This window comes from Pongo pygmaeus, chromosome 17 (genome assembly GCF_028885625.2).
Source record: "Pongo pygmaeus isolate AG05252 chromosome 17, NHGRI_mPonPyg2-v2.0_pri, whole genome shotgun sequence".
NCBI classification, from domain to species: domain Eukaryota; kingdom Metazoa; phylum Chordata; class Mammalia; order Primates; family Hominidae; genus Pongo; species Pongo pygmaeus.
In genome coordinates, this window is record NC_072390.2 from 82,640,392 (window position 1) to 82,665,154 (window position 24,763).

The 24,763-nt window shown below is 34.2% G+C and overlaps 1 protein-coding gene across 1 annotated transcript in view; it reads left to right on the forward strand.

Annotated features, from left to right (window-relative positions):
• The window catches only part of LOC134738452 (uncharacterized protein C10orf95-like), a 266,337-nt gene that overhangs the window by 39,982 nt on the left and 201,592 nt on the right, over positions 1–24,763 (forward strand). Inside the window, exons 3-4 of the mRNA XM_063653618.1 lie at positions 12,920–13,114; positions 18,517–18,575. Of these exons, the coding sequence (XP_063509688.1) occupies positions 12,920–13,114; positions 18,517–18,540 (219 nt within the window). The 3' untranslated portion in view covers positions 18,541–18,575. The remainder of the gene's footprint in view (positions 1–12,919; positions 13,115–18,516; positions 18,576–24,763) is intronic.

The following is a 24,763-nucleotide window of genomic DNA, read 5'->3' on the forward strand; positions in this document are numbered from 1 at the left end:
ATTTCCAGAATGTCATATAGTTGGGATCATTCAGTATGTAAACTTTTCAGATTTGTTTCTCTCTTTTATTTTTTTGAGATGGAGTCTCCCTCTGTCCCCAGGCTGGAGTGCAATGGTGTGATCTTGGCTGGCTGCAACCTTTGCCTCCCAGGTTCTAGCAATTCTCCTGCCTCAGCCTCCTGAGTAGCTGGGATTACAGTTGCGTACCACCATTCCCAGCTAATTTTTGTATATTTAGCAGAGACAAGGTTTCACCACATTGGCCAGGCTGGTCTCAAATTCCTGGATCAAGTGATCCATCTGCCTAGGCCTCCCAAAATGCTGGGATTACAGGTGTGAGCCACCACACCTGGCCACTGCTTCTTTCTTTTAGTATTATGCATTTACATTTCATCTATGTCTTTTCACAGCTTGATAGCTCAATTATTCTTAGCACTGAATAGTATTCTGTTGTTTGTATGTACCATAGTTTATCCACTCACCAACTGTAGGGCATCTTGGTTGCTTCCAAGTTTTGGCAATTATAAATGTAGCTGTTATAAACATCCAGGTGCAGATTTTTGTGTGGAAGTAGGTTTTTGCTTCATTTAGGTAAGTACCAAAGAGCACAATTGCTGCATCTTAGGGTAAAAGTATGTTTAGTTTTGTAAGAAATTGCCAAACTGTCTTTCACCGTTTTATACACTTTTCATTCCCACCAGTGATGACTGAGAATTCTTGTTTCTCTACATCCTCAATAGCATTTGGTGTTGTCAGTGTTTTGAATTTTGGTCATTCTAATAGATGTGCAGAGGTATCTCCTTGTGGTTTCAATCTGCAATTCCCTAATGACATATGATATTGAACATCTGTTCATATGCTTACTTGCCATCTGTGTATCTTTGGTGAGGTGTCTCTTCAGGTGTTTTGTCCATTTTAAAATGTGCTTGTTCATTTTTTCATTGTTGAGTTCCAAGTGTTCTTTGTATATTTTGGATAATGGTCCTTTATCAAATTTATCTTTTGCACATACTTTCTCCCAGTCTGTGGCTTGTCTTCTCATTGTCTTGACATTATCTTTTGCAGACAAGAAGGTTTTAATTTTAATGAAGTCCAGCTTATCAATTATTTCTTTTGTTGATCTGCCTTTGTCACTCTAAGAAGTCATCCCCATAGAAAAGATCTTCTAGATTTTCTTCTATGTTATCTTTTAGAAGTTGTATAGTTTTGCATTTAACACAGTTTTGAATTAATTTTGATAAAGGTTTGAATGTCTGTGTATAGATTCACTTCTTTATTTATGTGCATAGCACATCTAGGTGTTTCAGCACCATTTGTTGAAAAGAATATTTTTGTTCAATTGTGTTACCTTTGTTCCTTTGTCAAATATCAGTTGGCCATATTTATGTGGATTTATTTATGGGCTCTCTATTTTGTTCTATTGATCTGTTTGTCTATTTTTTTTGCCAGTGTCACATTGTCTTGTTTACTGTACAATTACAGTAAGTCCTAAGGTGAAGTAGCGTCAATCCTCCAACTTTGTTCTTCTCAATTGGTTTTTCTGGGTCTTTTGCTCCTTCATATAAATATTAGAATCAGTTTACTGATATTCACAAAAATAACTTGCTGGAATTTTAATTAGGATGGCATCAAATCTATACAAGATGAGAAGAACTGACATTTTGACAGCATTAGATCTTCTTACCCATCAATGCAGACTATGTCTCTGTTAGTTTTTTAAAAAATATTTTCATCAGAGTTTTGTAGTTCTCCTCAGATGGTCTTTATTTTATTAGATTAATATCTAAATATTTTATTTTCCAGGTGCTATTGGAAATGGTAAAGTGTTCTTAACTTCAAATTACACTTGTTCATTCCTGGTATATACAAAAACGATTGACTTTTGTATATTAACCACGTATCTTGTAACCTTATTTTAATCACCTATTAGTTCCTGGAAGTTTTTTCGTTCATTCTTTCAGATTTTCCACATAGATGATTATGTCATTTGTGAACAAAAATGATTTTATTTCTTTCTTCCTTATTTGTAGAATTTTAAATTCCTTTTCATGTCTTATTGCATTAACTAGGACTTCTAGAATGCCTGAAAGTATGGTAAAAGGATATTCTTGCCTTATTCTTGATGTTAGCTGGAAAGTCTCTAGTTTTTCGTCATTAGGTATGTTGTTATTTGCAGGCATTTTATAATTGTTTTATGTCAGAGTGGAAAAGTTTTATCTGTTTCTAGTGTGCTGAAAGTTTTATCATGAATAGGTGTTGAATTTTATGAAATGTTTTTTCTGCATCTATTGATATGATCATGTGATTTATTATACTTAACCTGTTGATGGGATAGGTTGCATTAGTTAATTGTGCTTGGTTATGATGTATAATTCTTTTTATACATTGTTAGATATAATTTGCTGATATTTCACTGAAAATTTTTGCATCTATGTTTATGAGAGAATATTTCTTTTAATGTCTTTGTCTGTTTTTGATAGTAAAGTAATGCTGACCTCATAGGTTGAGTTAGAAGTATTCCCTTTGATTCTCTCTTCTTTACTTATTCATTCTATGATGTTCTTTCTTTCTTTATGTAGCTCTCACTTTCTGACCTGTATCATTTTTCTTCTCTCTAAAGAATTTCTGTTCACATTTCTTGCAAGGCAGTTCTACTGGTAATAAGCTCATTTTTTGTTTGTTTGTTTGTTTGAGAAAGTCCTTATTTCTCCTTCATTTTGGAGGATTATGCCACAGGGTACAAAATTCTAGGTTGGTGGGTTTTCTCTCAACACTTTGAATATTTTACTCTCTTCTTGCTTACATGTTTTCTGAGAAGTCAGATATAATTCTTTGTTTCTATAGGTAACTTCTCACTTCTTTTTAAGATTTTTAATTTCATCTCTGATTTTCTGAAACTTGAATGTACTATGCCAAAGTATAACTTTTGGCATGTATTTTTGTTAGTATTCTGTGAATTTTCTGGATCTGTGGTTTGGTGCCTGATATTAATTTTGGGAAAATCTGAGTCATTATTGCTTCAAATATTGCTTCTTTCTTTTTTTCTTCTCCTTTAGGTATTCTCATTATGCATACACTATGTATTCTGTTGTTGTTCCATTCTTGGATATTCTGTTTTTGGTTTTTTAATTTATTTTTCTCTTTGCTTTTCAGTTTTGAAAGTTTTTGTCATATCCTCAAGCCCAAAGATTCTTTCCTCAGTCATATCCAGTCTATCAATAAGCCCATTAAAGCATTCTTTATTTCTGTAACAGTGTCTCTGATCTCTAGTACTGCGAATTTTCGTATCTCTTCTTAAATTATTTATGTACTTGCGTGTTGTCTACTTTTCTCGTTAGAGTCCTTAGCACAGTAATCATAATTCTTTTTTAAAAAAATACTGGTCTAATAATTCAAACATTTCTGCCATACCTAATTCTGATTCTGATGCTTGTTCAGTTTTTTCAAAAAACTTTCTTTTTTCATTTTAGTATGCCTTTTAATTTTTGTTGAAAGGCAGACATGATGTAAAAGGAATTGTTGCAAATAGACCTTTATAATGCAGTAGCAATGTGTGGGGGAAGGGGAAGTATTCTGTAGTCTTATGTTAGGATCTAGTCTTTTGGTGAGCCTGTGCTCTTGGACTGAGACCTTCACCAGTGCCTCTCAGTTTTTTCCCCTTTTGGAGAGATAGGATGGCTAGAGGGGGCAGGAGTGCTTTATTTCCCTTCCCCCACATAAAAGCTAGAGAGGGCTGGATTTGGGTATGTTCCTTCCCCCAGGCCAGTTAGGCTTTAATAAAAACCCCAGCAAATTAGGTTCTTTTGAAATACTTTCTCCTGAGGGCAGGCATTATTAAGAAGAACAGTGTTTTGGCAAATTTCAAAACGGTTTCTTTTTTCTTACTCCTGCCAGAAACATGAGAGGATTTTTCTCCAATATTCACTACAAAAACCAGGTCATGTTCCGGGAAGTAAAACTCATAAAATTGTAGACTTCCCACAAGAGTTTTTAATTCTGAGACTTGTTCACACTCAGCCTCCAGCAAATCATCAATTAAAATTGAGGTTCACCTACCCCAGCAACAGTTCCCAAGGAGGTTGCTACTCTTACATTTCTGCTCTGTAAAGTTGTGATTCTTTGTTTTCACCTGCCTGTGTCTCCAAATTTTATAGCAGTGGTTTTGCATTGTGACCTCACTTTCCTGCCCTACCTAAGAAGAGTTGTTAATTTTTCAGTTTGTTCCGCTTCTTTAATTGTTGGAGTGCAGCGGTGACTTCTAAGCTCCTTACGTGCTGGACTGGAAACCCAAAGTCTACCCATTTTTTAATTGGGTTATTTGTCTTTCCATTGCTAGGTTTTAAGAGGTCTTTCTATATTCTGGATATAATTCCCCTTATGATTACAAGTATTTTCTTTTATTTTGGGTGTTTTCTTTTCACTTTCTTGATGATATTCTTTGCAGCAAGCAGTTTTTCATCTTAATAGAAGCAAAGTATCTACTTGTTTTCTTTTGTTGCTTGTGTCCTTCAGTGTTATATCTAAAATAAATCACGTAACCCAAGGGCACAAAGACTTACTCCTCTATTTTCTTCTACAAATTGTATAATTTCAGGTTAATAATCATTTTAAATTTGTTTTTTTTATGTGTAGTATAACATATGGATCCAACTTTATTTTTTTGCATGTGAATATCCAGTTGCCTCAGCACCACTGTTGAGATGATTATTGAATTGACAATTGTCTCATGATAGACATATGCATACGTCTTTTATATAATAATTTATATATAAGATAAAGAATATGGAATCTAAGTAGCAAATATTAGGTTGGTGCAAATGTAATTGCGATTTTTGCCATTAAAAGTATGTTGGACTGTCTTCAATCTTGGCTTTTTTGTTCTCAGATCTAGTCTTTTATCCTGTATGGTAGCAGTGCTAAATCTTAACATGTATATTTTTCAGACTCCCATTGCTAAATATGGTAAAAGGCAACTACAGAAAACCCTAAAATGGGAGAAAGGAACTAGCTCCTCTCTGTCATGGGCAGCATCTCCGGAAGCAGTTGTATCTTCTTGCTGTTCTGGGCCTTGATGGACAGAGGTGCCTTCATGTCAACTTCTGCTTGGTTTTTGTGACATTGGACAACACTCTCTAAATTCCAGTTATACCTTTGCTTTTTAGTCCTGGGATGGCAGCAGCTTCTTTGTTAATTTCCAGGTCATCTCCTTGTCCCAGTTTGCACTTTTAACTTTTTAATCACCTATATAATTAATCCCTTGTATTGAAACAGTTCTTGAAAATGTAGAGTAGTTATCTTTTCTTGTTTATATCCTAATTATGCTGCCATCTACCAGCTAGAAAGACACGTTTCCTAATATGTCTTCTCTGATTACTTATCCTACTTTGTATCTCTTTCTCAGGATAGGGCCATACAAATTTTATCTCAGGCTCAATGAAACCTTCAGAATCTGGTGTAAATTCCATCCATGGTTTAGGGATTCAATGAACTCTACTTTAAGATAAAGAAAACTCATCTCTTGTCAAGTCCTAGTTTAATTTCAACTTCATGTTCTTTCTTTTGTGTTTCTGATGTGTGTCTTCCCCCAACTAACGGGACATCTCCCCCATACTGTTTTATCTTGTATGCCAGTTCTGATGACCAGCTACTCTTTAAATTCATTGTCTGCTCTAGACCTGGAGTTTCATGAAGTTTGCCTGTTAGGGCAGCACCTTGAAGTTGCCAGTACTTCTAATTCAATTGAAATTCATTTAATTTAGTTTAACTTAATACACATTTTAAAGCATTTAATATATGCCAAACTTTCTGCTTAGCTCGGGGAGGTGGACGGTTACTGCTCATAATGGGCAACAAAGTAATGGAGGAGGTAAATGAAGCAAAACTTACAAAAATATCATAAATAAATACTATGGCAGCCATAAGTACATGATCTTACACTATAGGACTTTTTGACGTAGCTACTTATCTCTTAACAGTCATGACCAATATGGATTTTTATCTTCCAGTCTAGAGTTGGGTGACATTTCAAACCTCACAACACTTGTACACATTGGTCTTCAAGGATTTTACAGTTAGGTTGAAAATTGATATCTACTGTGTTTCAAGCCTATACACACACACACATATATATGCAATTGCATGTATATATTGTACATGTATATCCAATTAAACTTCAGAATGTGCTTATCTATCTATGGAGAGAGGCCAAGGGCACCCACATTTAATTGAAAATGAATTCAGTGCACTGAGGCAGTATATTAAGGTCCCAACCATAATAACTGTTTCCTCCACTAGTTTGTGAGGATGTCTAAATCTCTTTACTAAAGATTCATTTTTGTGTGTATTGAGTGAATCTGGGAATACTCATTCCATTTTAGTTTCTTATGCTAACTATGATTATCTACTCTGTGTTAATTGTTAGTAACATTTCTTTCAGTTATTTAATAAGCACTTGATTGAAATATCACATACATATATCTAGACACATACATATACATACGTGAAATTATTTTTATATGTGAAATTATTTGACTTTTATAGCTACCGGTATGGTTTGCATAAAGTAGTATGCATTACCTATTTACTTACTTTATTTCAAAGGTTTATTGAGAACATAATGTTTTTGAAATTGTACTAGGCACTGGGGTGACCATGAAACTGTGTCTAACTGTAGGAGACACCCCCATAATATGATGGGAACACTGATCAGGGACACAGAAGCCAGACCGGAGCATTGATGGGCAATGATTCAGGGAAGGCTCTCTAGAAATTTGAGTTATATTTTACAGTTTAAATTAACATGGCACATGAAAATCAAAATTGAGAGTCAAAAAACTTCTAGCAGAGGGTACAGATTCAACCAAGAGGTGAATCCAAGAATAGCAATTTAGGGAACTGAAAGATTATCATAAGCAAATGTCAGCAAGAGGCTACAGGCAGATCATGTGGATGGGGACAAACAGTGAAAGCTACTGCATGTAACCATAAGGAGCTTGCCATTCACCCTTTTGAAAAAGGCAACCCTTTGAATGAGGGAGAAATCAGAATTGTATTTTATAAAAAAATTATCAGGCAATGGAGATTTAATGTGGTGAATGAATAAAAAGCTTTTCAATCTTCAAAACTCTTTTTTATTATGCAAATATGAAGTAGGAAAAGTAACATCTAAACCATATTTGCAAATATTTTTTTGGAACTGACCTTCAAGTTTATTACACACCTGGTATTTGAAGTCATAAGCAGAGAGATGCAGAGTAATAAGGTTTTCCTCTGCAACAATTTGCTCAGAAAAGTTTATTATTTTGTTTTTTAAAAAACCAACTAAGTTTTCCTGTGTAGTTTAGAAGAAGAAAATCTAGTTGAGCAAGATTTCTGTTTTTGTCCTAAATTATTTCAATAAAGATGTGAAAACCAGGGAAAAATACCTGCCAGTTAAAGAAACCAAGTTTATGATTCTAAAATCCTAAAAGCATGGCCATGTTTAGCACCTACATTCATTATATCCCACATCAATCTATTAAGTAATTATGATCACATAAAACTTATACAGCTGAAGACCTCAACCTTCCCAGGCCTGATTCATTTGACAGTTTTACTAGAGTATCCATGTTTTTTGAAAGTGAACATTATATTGAATGAATATATCATGGAAATCATTTTTTAAATTATACTTTAAGTTTTAGGGTACATGTGCACAACGTGCAGGTTTGTTACATATGTATACATGTGCCATGTTGGTGTGCTGCACCCATTAACTCGTTATTTACATTAGGTATATCTCCTAATGCTATCCCTCCCCCCTCCCCCCACCCCACAACAGGCCCTGGTGTGTGATGTTCCCCTTCCTGTGTCCATGTGTTCTCATTGTTCAATTCCCATCTATCATGGAAATAATTTGTTCTTTTTAATCACTATTGAATTGCAGCTTCTTTATCTAGGAATGAAGCTTTTCAGTTTAACAGAAATTTTTTTGACTTGATAAGGAGTACATGTTATTAACTTTGATATGTACATTTTTCATGTCAAAATATACTGGTTTTAAAACTTATGTTGTAACTATCTTTGTATATTTTATTTATAATATGAATTATATATTTAAGTTTATAAAAAATACAAACTTTGAAAGCTAGCTAACTAACCTTTGGTTCTTTATTACAAATATAAAGTATATAAAATGATTTTCTTCACTTTTACTAATTTAACATATTTATGCCCTGTGTAAATTATTTCAGTTTTTTTAAACTTCATTTCTACCTTCATTATCTTAGAAGAATAAAAGTAAAAATACTATAATTTGTTCACTATAACACTAGGCTTTTTGAATAAAAAATTTTAAAGGGAATATGATTATTATAATTATTATCATAAATCACAGACTACAATTGGGATTAAAGTTCAAATTGTAAAATTAAAATTTTGTCCTAGGGCTATATATTTTAATACAGGAAGCATCATTATGTTTTATTTTACATTTTGATACTTTTAATACTTCACAATTTTTGCCAATTAAAACTTAAAATATTGGTAGATTTTTCTCTCTCTCTCTCTCTCTCTCTCTTTCTTTCTGTATTTATTTCTTTGACATTGACAATTGATTTACTGATTAATACTACCTCCAAATTATGCCTCTGAAAATATATTTAGCAAAAAATGATAATAAAAAATAGTATGTCTCTAAGTTTTTCATCAATCCACCCTGCTAAGATTTAGATAAACTGCTATTTTTAAAAAGAACTCTAAAACATTTAAATATATTTGATTTTATACATTTAAATATAACTATTAAAAATATAAGCAAAGGAAACTTAGCAGCAAGTCTTCCTAGTATTTTCCTGGCTGGATTCTAAGTTTACCAGTATTGGTACATTTGGAAAGCCTGCTACTTTCTTTTTAATGGACCAAATGATCATTTAGCATTTGAATTTTTAGTTGATTAGAAATGCATTCAACTGTTCCTTTGGTGAATAAGCTCAGCAGATATCAGGTTATAACTGCCTTAAATGTGCTAGTAGACATTTCATTTATCTGAATAATAGGCTTATAAACCATTAGTTTTGTAATTCAATCGAATCTTAAAGATGCTCAAAGACTTTAAAGAGGTGTTAACATTGCATTTAAAGTGTATCTACCCTTGTCACTACGTGGCCACTTTCCTTCATCAAATATGTCATGTTTTGGTTCTCAATTCACTTATCTTAAATGAAAGATTGTGCAAAGACTTTAATTTTTTTTCCAGTTTGAGCTCTTAGGATTCCAGGATACTCTGATAAAAATTATTAGCTATGCTGGGCGCGGTGGCTCACGCCTGTAATCCCAGCACTTTGGGAGGCCAAGGCGGGAGGATCACGAGGTCAGGAGATCGAGACCATCCTGGCTAACATGGTGAAACCCCGTCTCTACTAAAAATACAAACAATTAGCCGGGCATGGTGGCGGGCGCCTGTAGTCCCAGCTACTCAGGAGGCTGAGGCAGGAGAATGGCGTGAACCCGGGAGGTGGAGCTTGCAGTGAGCCGAGATTGCGCCACTGCACTCCAGCCTGGGCGACGAGCGAGATTCCATCTCAAAAAAAAAAAAAAAAAAAAAAAAAGGATTAGCTGAATAGATAAATCTCCAGAACAGAAACTATTGAGGTGATTTTCCAAGCTGGGATGCTGAAATTCATACACTGAGAAACATGAATAAAATCTATACTCGCTGACCTTTATTCCTCTGCCATATGCTTCAGATTCACTTCCCCATTCTGTGGTACGTGTCTAGGAACAAGATTTCTCCTTTCATTATTTTAATTAGATTTGTTTGACCCTTGCACTAGCTTGAAATGACAGTTCTTAATCTGACTAGAAATGTTTTACTTATCTCACTCCACTTAGAAGTGTTTTACTTATTATTTGAGCTATTTAGTCTTTCAAAAAATTCACTTATTGAATATGCCTAAGACACTGGAAACAAAATTCTGAGATAAAATATTGATAGTTTCTACAGTCAGGGAAGTTTCAGCCTAATATTTGTGTAATTCATGAAACCATTAATTACACAATAGATTATTGAACCACCAGTAATGCTATAAGTGAGATATGCATGATACTTTGAGGATATATCGCCTACTTTGGGAAGGTCAAGGACCAGATTCCTGAGGAGTAATCATTGAGTTAAGTTATAAGGAAAGGAGAGGAATTAACCAGAGAAAGAGGAAGGAAGGTCAATCCAGGAAGAGAACATGGAATTCAGAAGGCCAAGGATCTGAAACGCCCTGTGTTTTGGAGCAGGGGAATGAGGGCAATGCTGTATATGACGATGCCCATAATACAATCTGAAATCAGATCCTTTAGGAGATATCCAATATTTCAGCTTTTACACTAAAGAGTAATGCAAGTGGCTATGTAGGGAGGCATTTGGTAAGACTTTCAAAACTTTGAAGATGTTCAAAATTTTCAAAAGCTCAGCCTGCCTAAGCCAGAATTGATGTGAGAGTGCTTCCCATAGCCTAGGTAGGCAATAATGGCCTTTAAAACCAGAATAGTGGCAGTTTACATGGATGCATGCAGATGAAGTCTAAGAAAAATCAGGAAGTGTATTTTACAGGACTACGTTTTTGAGTAGATATCAGAGGACACAAGATGGAGCTGTCAAACAGTGCCCGCCAAGGTCCCAGCTTGATGAATGTCATTCAATATAATAGGGCATGGCAAGGAAGAGGGCCAGAGTAGCATGACAGCAGTTTTCCCTTTGTGCTTCTTCAGAAAATGAGTCTGCATCCTTTTTATGTTTATTTCTATCTAATTTTTCTTAAGCTTGTACCGCTGTGTACATTCAGATCAGAGCCATATGGCCGTGTGCTGCACGATTATCTTACAGTTAGCCAGTTCAAGAAATACTTACCTATAAAATCAGAGAGGCTGTTGGAAGTAAGAGTCAACAATTTTGGCCTTGTAATCTATGTATATTAGTGACTTTCTAAAAGTAACACAACTAGTAAGAACTCTAAGTAGGATTTAAATATAATATATATTTACTGTTATTGGCAGACAGGATGTAGCCATTTTCTGTAGTTTCTTCCATAGGCTGGAAACATTTTGTAGCTCTTTGTGGAGCTATATGCTTTTTAAAAATCTGTACCAACAAATAGCTTTAGTTAGGAATTCTCTTCCTTTTCCAATCTCATCCTTAGAGCTGTCTGTTGGGCTCAAAGGTGTGCTGAATAAGGCACCAACAAATATGTCCAAGACTCATGAATGATACCGTACACAGTAAAAGGGACTTAAGAAATGTGATTAAGCTAGGAATCATGCAGTCATGAGATTAACCTAGCTCATCAGATTTGTCTGATGTAATTACAATTTTTCTTATAAGACAGTAGCAAAGTCAATAGTAGGTGATGTGACATAACAAAGAAGCAGAAGTGAGACAAGGAAGGGGATATGAACCAAGGCAAGCAGGCAGCCTCTAGAGGCTGTAAGAGACTTGGAACAGATTCCTTCCCTAGAGCCTCCAGAAGGAACCAGCCATGCTGTTTTCTTGATTTTAGTCCTATAAGACTCATTTAAGATTTCTGATCTCCAGACCTATAGGCTAAGACATTTTTGTTATTTATTTATTTATTTATTTATTTATTTAGAGATGGAGTTTCGCTCTGTTGCCCAGGCTGGAGTGCAGTGGCATAATCTCGGCTCACTGCAGGCTCCGCCTCCCGGGTCCATGCCATTCTCCTGCCTCAGCCATCGGAATAGCTGGGACTACAGGCACCCGCCACCACGCCTGGCTAATTTTTGTATTTTTAGTAGAGATAGGGTTTCACCGTGTTAGCCAGGATAGTCTCGATCTCCTGACCTCATGTTCCACCCGCCTTGGCCTCCCAAAGTGCTGGGATTACAGGCGTGAGCCACTGCACCTGGCCACATTTTTGTTATTTTAAGCTAGTAAGTTTGCAATAAGTATTTGCGGCAATGATAAAAAAATCAATGTAGGTTCTACCAGATTTCTAACTTGTTAGTACTTGCATAAGGACATGTAACACTAAATTTAGCACCCACCCCTTCCTACCCATCACCATTGCAAATTGCTAGTCTTCTCAATATCCTTGGTAACATCAATGACACTAACTCTCTCTGTTGTGTTTATGCTGTTTCATTTATATTTCCAGCAAAAAGTCTTGAGGCGCTTCCTTTTTTTTAAAAAAAAATTGTTTACTTCATATTCTCTATTCTAAAATATGAGAAGTGAGAACACAAATGACTGTCTTTTTATTCTTATATGGTATTCAAGGCCAATATTAACTTGTTTCACAAAGATTTCCTTCTGAGTCCTTCTGTTGTAGCCGTGATGGGCTTTGTATTGCTCCCATTACCTGCGCTATTTATTTCCCTTTTATTGTTTGTTCCTTGCTGACTTCACACTATCTCTTCTTTAGCCATATTCATCATTATATTACATTCAGGGGACAAATAATAAATAATTTGTTAAAAAATAAGTAAATGAAATGTTTTTAATAAAAGTTCAAGATTAATTTCTTCCAAGATGTTTCCTCTGACACAATATATTATTTTATAAAATCATTATTAACATTACTGTTTATATTTTATTATTTAATCTTTATTTATCTATATTCAACTGTTTGAAGTTTTTCTTTTCTCTCCAACTCAGCTGTTTTTCCATAAAAGTAGCATGCAACAATACTCTATATTCATATTCACTTTCCTAAATATATTTATTAATCACATATTGTGTGAAAGGTGCTAACGATGTGCAATAAACAAGACAGATACCATTCTTCTCCTCATGAAATGTGAAGTATGTGCTTTTCTTTGGTTCTATAACTTTAGAATTTATACAGTAGTGAATTTGTTTCCCAAGACTGCCTTCATAAATTACCACAAACTAGATGGCTTAAAACAACAGAAATTTATTCTCTTCACAGCTCAGGATGCTAGAGGATCAAAATACAGGCATCAGCAATCTCAATTTCTTCGGAGAGCTCTGAGGGAGTGTCTCTTCCCTGCCTCTGTCCTGGCTTCTGTGGCTGCTGGCAACACTTGGTGGTTCTTGGCTTACACCTGTACCATTTCAGTCTCTGCCTCCGTCATTGCACTGACTCTGCCTGTGCGTCTCTGTATTCAGGTACTGTTTTACTCTTCTTATAAGGACACCGGTCAAACTGGATTAGGGCTCATGCTAACTCAGCATGACTTCATCCTAACTCAGCATGACCTCATCTTAACTTGATTCCATCTGCAAAGACCTTATTTCTAAATAAGGTTCACAGATCCTGGGGTTTAGGACTTGAACATATCTTTTGAGGGGACACAATTCAACCCGCAACATATGTTTATAATCTCTAGTAAATAGGATATGTCAATGTTTGCTCAGTTTCCAAACACAGGATAAAAGTCTATGAGAACGAATATATTGCCAGAAATCATAGAAGCAACTATTTAGCCAAAGCAGAAATGCAAATATTGAGGCCAAAAGTACAGATTTTCACCTGCTGTTTGATTGAACAATCTGTTATTAGTAGTTTGTTTTCCTGTGTAATAAACAGACATTTGCTTTTTCTTTCTAACTGAGTAGATCATGTGGACCTCAGTTTCGTAAGTCCCTATTTTAACTATTTCTACATTATCTATTTGTAAGAAATACCAATATTTCTTTATTTTTTTCTCAATATAAGCAGTTAAAATGGTTGTAGAAGCAAATAAAATAAATGCATTTCTAAAAACATCAAACCCAATATTTGTTTATATATGCTAAACTTCCAGAAATATCAATTTGAATTTGCATAAGAAATTGAGCCAAAATTTACTACAATGGTAACATTAAACAGTCTAGGAAAGAAAAAAATGAAATTAAAATATTTAAATATAGTAGATTATTAATAACAAATATGTATACATAGATAGAAAAGTATATGCAACATTTGAAATGAAAAATGAAGCAAAACCATAGATACAGAATATATAGAATAATACAAAAATATTAGATATTACTGAAGGAAAATTAATTAGAAAACTGTTAACTGGAAGGCTATAAATTATTATAAGGAATCCATGAAGAAGTATTGAATAGAAAATAATGTATAGAAATAATTGAAAAATTGATTAAAGGCCTAGCATTTAACACGAGTTTACTGTTGAGCTGTATCTACCCTTAACAACAACTAAATGATAATTTAAAAATTCTAGATACTGGGAAAAGACAAAAAGCTCCCTAATTTATTTTTAGAAGTATAGTTTTAATAGGAAAGCCTGTAAAGAATAAAAAAAAGGAAAGATACAGTCCAATCTTCCTTAAGTGTGTATATCTCAAAGTCCAAATAAAATATAAGAAAACTCACTTCAAGCAGGAAAATAACAGAATACAATATTGTAATTTTGGTTGATTAGTGTGCTTCAGTATCATAAAATATATTGCATATTTAATTGTATCAGGTAAATTAAAATATATAAACCACATATTTATAACAATATATTCCGGTAATTATTTACTAAATCTCAACTGCGCTGTAAATATAAAGATACTTTTTGAGTATGGTGAAAATCATTTAATAAAAAAACAATGGCAAGCATCTTTCAAAACTAGGAAATGATAATTAAGAAAGTAATACCATCATCATTTTCAAAGTAATTTCATACACCATTGTTGTATGAGGTATGCAAAATAAATTGAGATCAAAAATGATGGTTTCAATAAATATTAGAAAAAAGACAAATACTCTAAGGATAAATTGTATTAATGAGTACCTAGAAAAGCCAGAAGACTCTAGTAAAGATTAACAGAATTAATAAGTAATTGTGATGAAGTGACAGAGCATAATATCCCCAAATTCATTAGCTGTAGTGGTATTAAAGAGTTGTACTAGTGTTAGCTAGCTGGAAATAGCTACTTCAAAACAAAAGAAAGACAATAAAATATTTAAGAATAGATTTAACATAAAAGTAAATAAAGTCTAATTGAATAATATTATAGTATCTCATTGGAGCATATAAAATATGTTCTTCAGAAATATTACATTATTGATTGTGATGTCATAGTATTAAAAAGTCAACTGTTACAAAATGAATGTATTAATTTAGTACACTCAGAAGAAGTATCCTCAAAGTTTTGTTCTCATTGCATTTGTTCTTATTTTTCTTGTTTTGGCAATTGGACATTAGTTTACAGTGAATATGAAAGAAGATATATCCAAAAATATCCAGAAAATTATGAAGATTAATGAGATTGGATTTGTCTTACTTGACATTAAAAAATAAACAATATGGTCTAACATGCCAAGAACAGACAATGAATTAGATAGTAAGACAAGAAATAGATGCCATATGTTTAGGTGGGTGTTTGCGTGTTTGTGTGTGTGCGTAGTGTGTAGGAGAGAGAGAGGGGAGGCATTTAATTATATAGCTAACACAATATTTTATTTTATGAAACTGCAAAGCCATCTTAAAGAAAATAAATATGAATTTCTATTTGTCTTCTTCCAGAAGAGTAAATTCTATTCTCATTAATTCTTTATACATGTGAAATAAAATAGCATTTGTTTCCATGGGTGCAAGTACCAGGTATCAGCATTGGCCTTGCTATGGAAAATAGTGCTGGATAAAATTTATGAAAATATATAAAATGTCTTCATAAGTGCATTAGAAGAAGTGGAATAAGGCTTGAAAACTGCTGAGAGTGGATGTTAAATGTTCTTTTCACAAAATGATAACTATGTGAAGTAATTACATAGATTTAACTATTCTACACTTCAAAAAATCCTGTTGTACCCGATAAATATATACAATTTTATCTGTCAATTAAAAAAATAAATAAAATTAAACGTTATTTTAAAATATGAAAAATAAGCAGCTAAAAATAAGATAAAAGCTGAAACCCCAGACATCAAAGCTGGTTTTGCATTGAAGACATTTGCTGAACTAAAAAACATGAACTTGAACTTTTATGGCTTTGTAAATTTCAGTGGCGAGAAGACAAGGCCAGAGCCAATTTAGATTACAGAAAGCCAAGAAACATACCTATGTGAAAACAATAAGTTAGATGAAATTAAATATTTTTCAGTAAGTGACAGCTGGCAATTATTTATCCACAAAGAAGAAAAAACATGAGAATATTCCTGTGCCTTATATATTATGCTCAAATCTGTATTTCAAGTAGATTTCAGATTTACACAGGAAAGAAAAAACTATAAAAACTTTGGGTTAAGATACAGAAAACTTTAGGATCACATGGAATGAAAGTATTAAAAGCCGAGTTGTAAGAAAAGTAGTCAAATTTGATTGCATTTAATTTAAGAGCTTCTATTCATCAAAATGCACTGAAGAGTGAAAGATGAAAGAAAAAAGAAGGAAGGAGGGAAGCAGGGAGGAAGGAAGGGAGGGAGGGAGGAAGGAAGGAAGGAAGGAGGGAGGCAAACTTAATACAAATCAAGAAGAAATCAAGAAGATGGAGACACATTTTCTACTGAAATATGTCCTAAATTCATGCGGTAATTTACAGACGAGAAACGCAAAAATTCGTAATTGTGGAAATACTCTCATCTGCCAATCTGCCCTTGGTCAGTTCCTTCCCAGGAGCTCTGGACTCCCCTTCACTGTTAGAACATTCTTGTTAGGTGTCAAGGCCCTTTTAAATAAGTCAGTAAGACTCAAGCTATAAAGGAATCTATAGATACCTTTGGCTGCTCAAAATGATTGAATAAAGGAATAAATACATGAATAAATCAATGAACGTAAAAATATAACACAAACTCAAAAAACAAATGGAAGACTGGAATATTTGTAAATCAATTTAAGACAAAGTATTAATGTCATTAAAATACAGAGGACTATTACAACATAAAAGAACATCTATCAAATAGCAAAATGAGTAAAAGATATGCTCACTTAACTTTCACACATGCAAGTCCAAAGAGGAAATTAAAAAAAGAAAATTATGCTCAACCTTCCATGTACCTTGTGAAATGCAAATGCAAGTAAGAATAAAACGCAATTTCTCCATGGTTAGATGGACAAGATCAAATAGAGTAATATTCCTTGCTCTTTCAAATTTGGGGTGCATGGCATTGATGTAAGGTAGGACTGTGAATTATTTTAACTTGTTTTGAGGGGGAGGGAAGCAAGTCAGAAATATGTATTTACATAAAACATATCATTTTATCCAGATTCCTTCTCAGACTAATGCTTCTCATAGAAATAGAAATTCAGGATATATGAATAGTATCTGTAAGAATTCACCACCATATGATCTAGGTATAAAGGAGAATTCTTTATACCTGTAAGACACAAAACCAATCCTTTACTACAAGATGAAGAAGGCAAGAAAGACAAGGAGGAAAGAGAGGAAGGAAAATAAAATAAAAGCAATCCACTGTGATAACAGTAAGAGGCAATGATCAATGAGTTCTTGGTATGACAGCAAGTGTCTTTAAGAGCAAAATATCTATTACTTGATCCTTTTCCCAAAGCAAAGTTTGAATTGATACTGTTACCTATATTATAAATATTCAATATAAGTAATTTGCCTTACATTACAGTCAATAAAGGGTAGAACAGGATTCCCAGGCTGTTGACTCTAAACCTGGTGAATTTAGTCCCTATGCCATAGCCATGACACAGCGATACTGCCTGCATTCCCTTCGTATGTTTTCAAAGCTGTGCTAGTATTTTCTTAAACTAACTTACTTGATTTTTAAGTTTGTGCTTTTGAATTTCCCCATAGCTCCCATGGCATACACTTGTGTGTATGCACAGGCATGCACAATCACACACCCATATAGGTTCTATTCCTCACTGGCCCAGCAATAACCAGCCTTAATATTTTGAGATATATTCTTTTAGTCTTTTTTAAAACAGTCAATGAGTGGTTAAACTTGATGGGCTTTCCTTGTAATTAGCTGTCATTGCACAGGAAGCCAGGCCCTGGAAGTCTGGAAGAGCACTAGACACATGTTGATGGAGACCTGTACTTAGTAAAAGTCCAGACCATTAAGTCTTCAAGGGGAATACAGGACAAAAAGAACCCCAGAGAGAAGAGGGCTGAGTCACCAAAGGACGGCATGAGAGCCCACAGTGTTGGTTGGCAGTTGGACATCAATATCTGGAAGTAAAGAAATTGCAGAAAAAAGAGCTTGGTAACTCTGGATGCTTCCCAAAAGTAACCCTCACTTTTACACAGACTGAGGTTTAACCTACTATTAAGCCACTGAATTAACAGACTTAAACATGAAAACCAATGAAACAACAAAACTGGATAGTATCTTTGTCCAAGAGTCATTTTGATAATATTTTGAGGATTCAAATTTCTATGTAGAAGGGAAATCAAACTTTCCTTTTCCATACCTACTCCATCTCATATTAAAAAATGTGTGCACAATTATGTCTATTTTCTAATGTCAGAAAACCAAAGATCAGAAACATTTCAAATAGGGATCTTATTTCCTTGTTTAAAAGCAACAGTAAATTTTTGGAAAATGTAGTATAATCCTTATATCAAGTTTTGCAATGACATAATGGATCTCATTTATCTTCCAGGAATATTACACTTCTTTTGACTGAATCTGTTGCTTCTACAAATGCCTCTTGGAGTGCAGGTTTGTCATCTGTTAGTTATCATCTTTCAGAATTTTATTTTAGTCCCATCTCTGTTCACTGGTGAGATATTATTTGTTCTACATTCACAGTGTCTGTTACTCATGTACTAAGTACTCATCCTCCCTTCTGCCACTATCCTAATTCAACTATCAAGAACTCTGGGAAGCTACATTAGTCTCCCCATAATTTTCCTTAGCTCTCATCTTTCCGTGCCTTGAGGACACTCTGAGTGTACTTCTGGAGCTACCAGATCAATTGACTGCCAGATCAATTTCCTGAAGACCAGTACTTATTATATCATTTCTCTATTTGAGAAGAGCCAAAAATATTTAATGACTACCCATTGCCTATAGAATGATGCTCAAATATGTCAGTCATATTTCCATGCTCTGGAATCAACAATCTATTTAATTTTTTTCTCATTATTTGCTATTATATGGAACAGACACTGGTCATACTCAACTGTAAATTATTGCAGCTCAAAGGTGAAATTTTTCTGTGTGATTTTTGATCCAATGTTCTCTATGTCTGAAATATCTTTTTAAAAAATAAAACTGTTATGCAAACCTTCACCTTAACTCAAATTCCACGTGAAACATAAATCCGAATTTATATTTCTAAAGTAAAAACTATAGACTCCTCTTTTAAATTACTGTATGTTTTAATCTCTACTCATTATATTACATAGATCTAGTTAGTATTATAAGTAGTATACATTCTTGCATGTATTATTCAAAAATACATTATAATTTTTGTGTTTATATATTACCTTCTGAGAGTTTGACTACAAAACAATTTATATATCTGATTTATTTACATATCCCTTAGAATGAGCAACAAAATTTCTTGCACATATAATCAGTAAATATTTGCTGAGTAATTGAATGAATCAAGCAGGTGAACACCCCCCTCCTCATAACGACACTGGTTGCTATAGATCAAATAGTTTAATTAAACGCAAAGAAAACCAATTTGCATCAGCCTATATATAATAGACAAGAAACAAAAGTTCACTGTTCTGTACTCTATTAGGCTTTCAAACCTTATGCATCAGCCCTGGAAAAGTAATCACATCAAACAAGAACCTATGAGTTTTTTACCTCAGTCTTTTCCTAGTGTGGCTGCTTGCATGAAGTACAAGACCACATTCCCAGGTTGACTGAAATCCCTCCCAAGAGAGCTGCAGCCCAGGCCATGACTCTGATGTTGTGAAGTCTGATGCTCCTGAATCTGTTCACTGTTTCACTCCTGCTTCATCAAATTTGCCTCTTACGTGCATGCTCTGACCCATAGTGCTGCCTAGGTTTGGTACTTGCAGATCTATTTTCTAGTTCTTGTTTTTAAAAGGAAGGCAATGATTATTCGTGAGACACTCATAGAGGACATTGTACCTTTTGTGGAACTATTAGGTTGGTGCAAAAGTAATTGTGGTTTTTTTTTTTTTTTTTTTTTTTTCTTTTTTATTATTATTATTATTATTATTATTATTATTATTATTATACTTTAGGTTTTATGGTACATGTGCCCAATGTGCAGGTAAGTTGCATATGTATACATGTGCCATGCTGGTGCACTGCACCCACCAACTCGTCATCTAGCATTGGTAAGACTGTTTTGGAGTTTATATTACACATTTACAATGTTAATTGGTCAAACCTCAAGTCACAGTGAGGAGAGAAATATAAATAAAGACAAATGGGGATTTGGAAGTATGGTGTGTGGAAGTGGAAGATGTTGATTATAGGGTTAGGAATGTATTCTTACAGAGAAGAGATTCTTTTTCCCCTTAAATAGCTTAAGTTCTTTTTTACAATCAATGAGGAAAATTATTGATCCCGGTATTATATTTTCTCTCTCCTCACCTGTGTCACAAGAGTCTGGGACAAAAGTCTGAACAAAAGTCTGAGATTATTGGGGACGTCACATGGCATTGTTTGATTGCTTTTCCTCAAGGTTTAGGTTTATCCTAGTCTAGGTCCTAGTAGGGATTTATGTCTGATGGGCCTTGACTAGAGACAGATGACCTGAAGCTCTGTAACCTACTTCCATTTCTTGCTTTCTGCCTCTCTCATTTCCTTCTTTCTCTCAATTAAAATGTGTGTTTCCATCATATGTACTTAGTCCTTTGCTATTCATGTGGAACATATTATATAATGAAAGACACTGTCTTTGATCTTAAAAAAGAACAGCCTGGAAGGAAAAAATGTTACCAGGCAATACTTGGTAAAAATAAGTTATAGTTAGGTTGTTGACTTCCCAAGTGAAGGCGTTGTCTAAGAAACATTCCCTAGGGACTTGAACTTATTTACCAAATGTGAACAATGGGAAAAGGTAAGAGTCCACAATTTATTTCCAGCTGAGGTTACATTAAGATCATTTGGGATATAGATATGGATATATAGTTATATATTCAGCATATATATGCATGTAATGTATGTGTGTGTATATATATGAAGTCACAATTCTATATGTACATGTGGTTTTAAATATATATATAATATGTTTGTTTGTGCGTGTACAAGCTATATGCACACTATATACACAAACTAAGTAGATCTGGCTGAAGCATACCATCAAAGAAGAGCTGGATTTGTAGTTGATACTTTCCTGGTCAACTGTATTTTCAAATGTCATGCCTTTGCACGGCATATTACTATGAAAAGTCAGCTGTGGTGATAAGTGTTTTCTCATTGAAACAGGTGAGTTGTCATTGATAGTAGTAATTTCTTTACTCTGTTTCAATAACACAGAGGACCTCTGTGGAATTGTGATATTAATATGAATGTTAGAGGCCAGACTCAGTAGCTCATGCCTGTAATCTCAATACTTTGGGAGGCCAAGGTAGGAGGCTTGCTTGAGGCCAGGAGTTCAAGACAAGGCAAACCAGCCTGGGCAACATAGTGAGACGAAAGAAAGAAAGAAAGGGAGAAAGAGAGAAAGAGAGAAAGAGAGAGAGAGAGAAAGAAGTTTATGTTACACATTGACAATGTCAATTGGTCAAGAAAGAAAGAGAGAGAGAGAGAGAAAGAAAGAGAGGGAGAGAGAAAGAAAGAGAGGGAGAGAGAGATAGAGAGAAGGAAGGCAGGAAGGAAGGGAGGGAGGGAGGGAGGGAGGGAGGGAAGGCATAGTGCCAGCTATTGAGAGGCTGAGGAAGAAGTACACTTAAGCCCAAGGGTTTGAGGCTGGAGTGAGGCTGCAGTGAGCTATGATTGTACCATTGCACTGCAGCCTGTGTGACACATTGAGACTCTGTCTAAAAAAAAAAAAAAAAAAAGCATGTTAAAATACTGTATTTTGGTTTTCAAAAATGATCAGGTGCTGACATTGGTATTGAATTAGAGGAAATTTTGTGCTATAATGATTAAGACTTCTGAACAGTTTCTGCTTCTTTGCTAGTTTCAATGAATTTTTTAAAGAAGATTGATTACATATGTGATAACTGTGAAGCTGGCTTTTCTGTTCAAAATTAAACACATTTTCCTCTTCCTATTGTAATTCGAAAGTTTTATCTTTTTGGTTCTTACTGCGAAATTCTCCCGGAATCCACATGTAACATCAGAGGGACGTGGGACCATCTTTGCTGCACCATTTGTTGCCCACTGGTTATTAGCTTTGTTGCGACCACTTCAGTTGATCTTTCTTCCTTCATCATCCCCAGCCTCCTTCACAAGCTGAAATATCTGTGAATTAAAATAGCTTTCTCAATTATAGGAGGGCTATTATTTGAGCAACCCTATCTCACTGCATGATCCATCTTGAATTTGATTTTGTTTCACTTTATTCTCATTTGTATTTAATTCATAAATTGATGATCTTCTACAATGGGCTAAGATTTTATCATGTTATTTATATTCCTGTCTCTTTTTATTTTTTGGGCTTTTTTGTTACTTTTTTAAAGTACCAGTTACCCTGGATTTTCCAATTAAATGTGTTTCAATTCCAAATCCTTTTCTAGTTCTTGAAAACATAAGGGACCCCAAACCTAACATATGTAACCAAATCATGCTATGATTTGCCAAAAGGAATGCATCATCTTGCTGGAATTTAGCTGCTATGGCCAAGATTTGTACTCCATTTTTATAACATAATTTCCTTTTATGGTTTTATATTCACTCTTTTTTTCTTAAATCATCCAAGCAGTCTTTTTTTAATTGTTAAGAAAAAGTGATATAATTCTTCATTTCATCAAGCTTAAGATTGTGCTATAAATTTGACATATTACTTTCTAAGTAGGAGTTTGCTTGGTTAACTCAATTATAGTCTGCGTATTATAGGACAGGTGTTCTCATGATTACTGGTACAAAGAAGATTATCACCTTCAAAAAAGTAAATTATTAAGATGGTACAGTGCCATGAACCTCTTCTGTAGTCCCACCTGCTCAGGAGGCTAAGGTGGGAGGATCCCCTGAACCCAGGAGTTCAAGACCACCCTTGGCTACACAGGGAGACCCTGTATCTAAAAGGAAAACAAAATTGAGAAGGTAAAATTTTTTTAATATACTTTTCAGTGAGATCTCATAGATCTAGTCTTACAAAGTTCTCACAACACAGTGGTTGTTGGATAATAAGTGTTTATCAGGCTGCGCAAATCACAAACAATAGTAATTTTATGTACTGAGAAAGATTATTGGAGAACAAAAATAGATCTAATTAAATTTTGTTTCATGAAACCCAATATATTTACTCACTTGTCACTTTAAATAGTTCCTAAAAATTTTGAATGCAAAAAACTAATCATATTTGTATGAAGCCTAAATTACCAATAAAAGTTGCATTATCACAGTACATTTTTAAAAATTATATACATTTTACAATAAATTTTATATTGAAAAAAGTTTTTCTTGGTCTTATAATTATTTTTTAGTAATTATTACCTTTAAAAATGCCATGGAAACAGAAACAGTGATCCTTGAAACATAGTCTGCTTTTTATATATAATAATGAATATGGAGGTGGCTTTAAAGCCAGTTAAATTTGAAACATGCTTCACTTAATGCAGATTAGCTCCTTCAATATACTTTCACTTTGGTCATGTTGCAATAGTACTGACATTTTGAAAATACTCAGAAACAGTCAAAATTTGATTGACCCTGCTAACTTTTCAAAAGCCTTTGACCAATAATCAGGTAATATACAATTTGTTTTGATCCCTAAATGGAATTAAATGGCACCAAAGGCAGATTACTCTCCTTTATGAAGTGTTAAAAAGTGTATTAATATTTGCATGTATGTACATACACATATACATGTAAGTATGTGCATCTACTTATTTTACCATCTTAACTAATTACAAGATAAAATGAGCAAGAAGAATTTTAAAAGTATCCTCATTAACAATATTGGTAACCATAATTTTACATACATCAGTAACCATGATTTTAATTACATTTTTTGTGGTATACCAGATGTTCAAACAGCACAATTTGTATTAATTTAGAACTTTGCATTGTAAGAAGCAAATTTTAAGTGCTTCTTTGACATCTTTAAGCCCCACTGGGCCCCAGAGGCCTTGCCATGAGTTTTCCTGCTCTCGTTAGACATGCCCTCACTCAACAAGACAGACTCTCTACCCAGCTCAATCAACTGTATCTCACCTCGTCCTCAACAAAATGGGTTTCACTTCCTTGCCACCATAAATTATTTAAATAAATTTCATTCTCCTAAGAGAATCAAGGGTCATTTCACCCTCTTGTTACTACAAAGCCTGCCTCCCACAGCCCTGATGATTCATTCTGCATCTGAATGAACTTTGTGGCTCTGCATGGTATATAGCATCCGTCTCCCATAGCCTGTTAGTATATGTCATTGATAAGACATCACCAGTCCCCTCTGACCACTGTTGGTGTCCCGTTTGTTCATCGCATACTGTTTACCAATGTGGGATTCCTCCTTCACCAGTAGGGTGAATGGAAGGTGATCAGAACAGGCTGATAGTTGGGTCCCTAGATATTTTTGAAAATGTGGGCCTGAAAAGAAGGCCACTTTATCTTCACAAGGAAGTCAGCAAAGCAAATGTTTACAGGTAATTCTAATTTTTGTTTTCCCTTCTGTTTCTATTATGGGAGTGATATGTGAAATTGGTGGTCAAAGTTCTAAATTCTTATACTCTAAAACATGACCAAATGAAAATGATTGTTTTTTAATCTGGAAAAATTTAACGTAGGTTGATATTAATTATCAACCATAA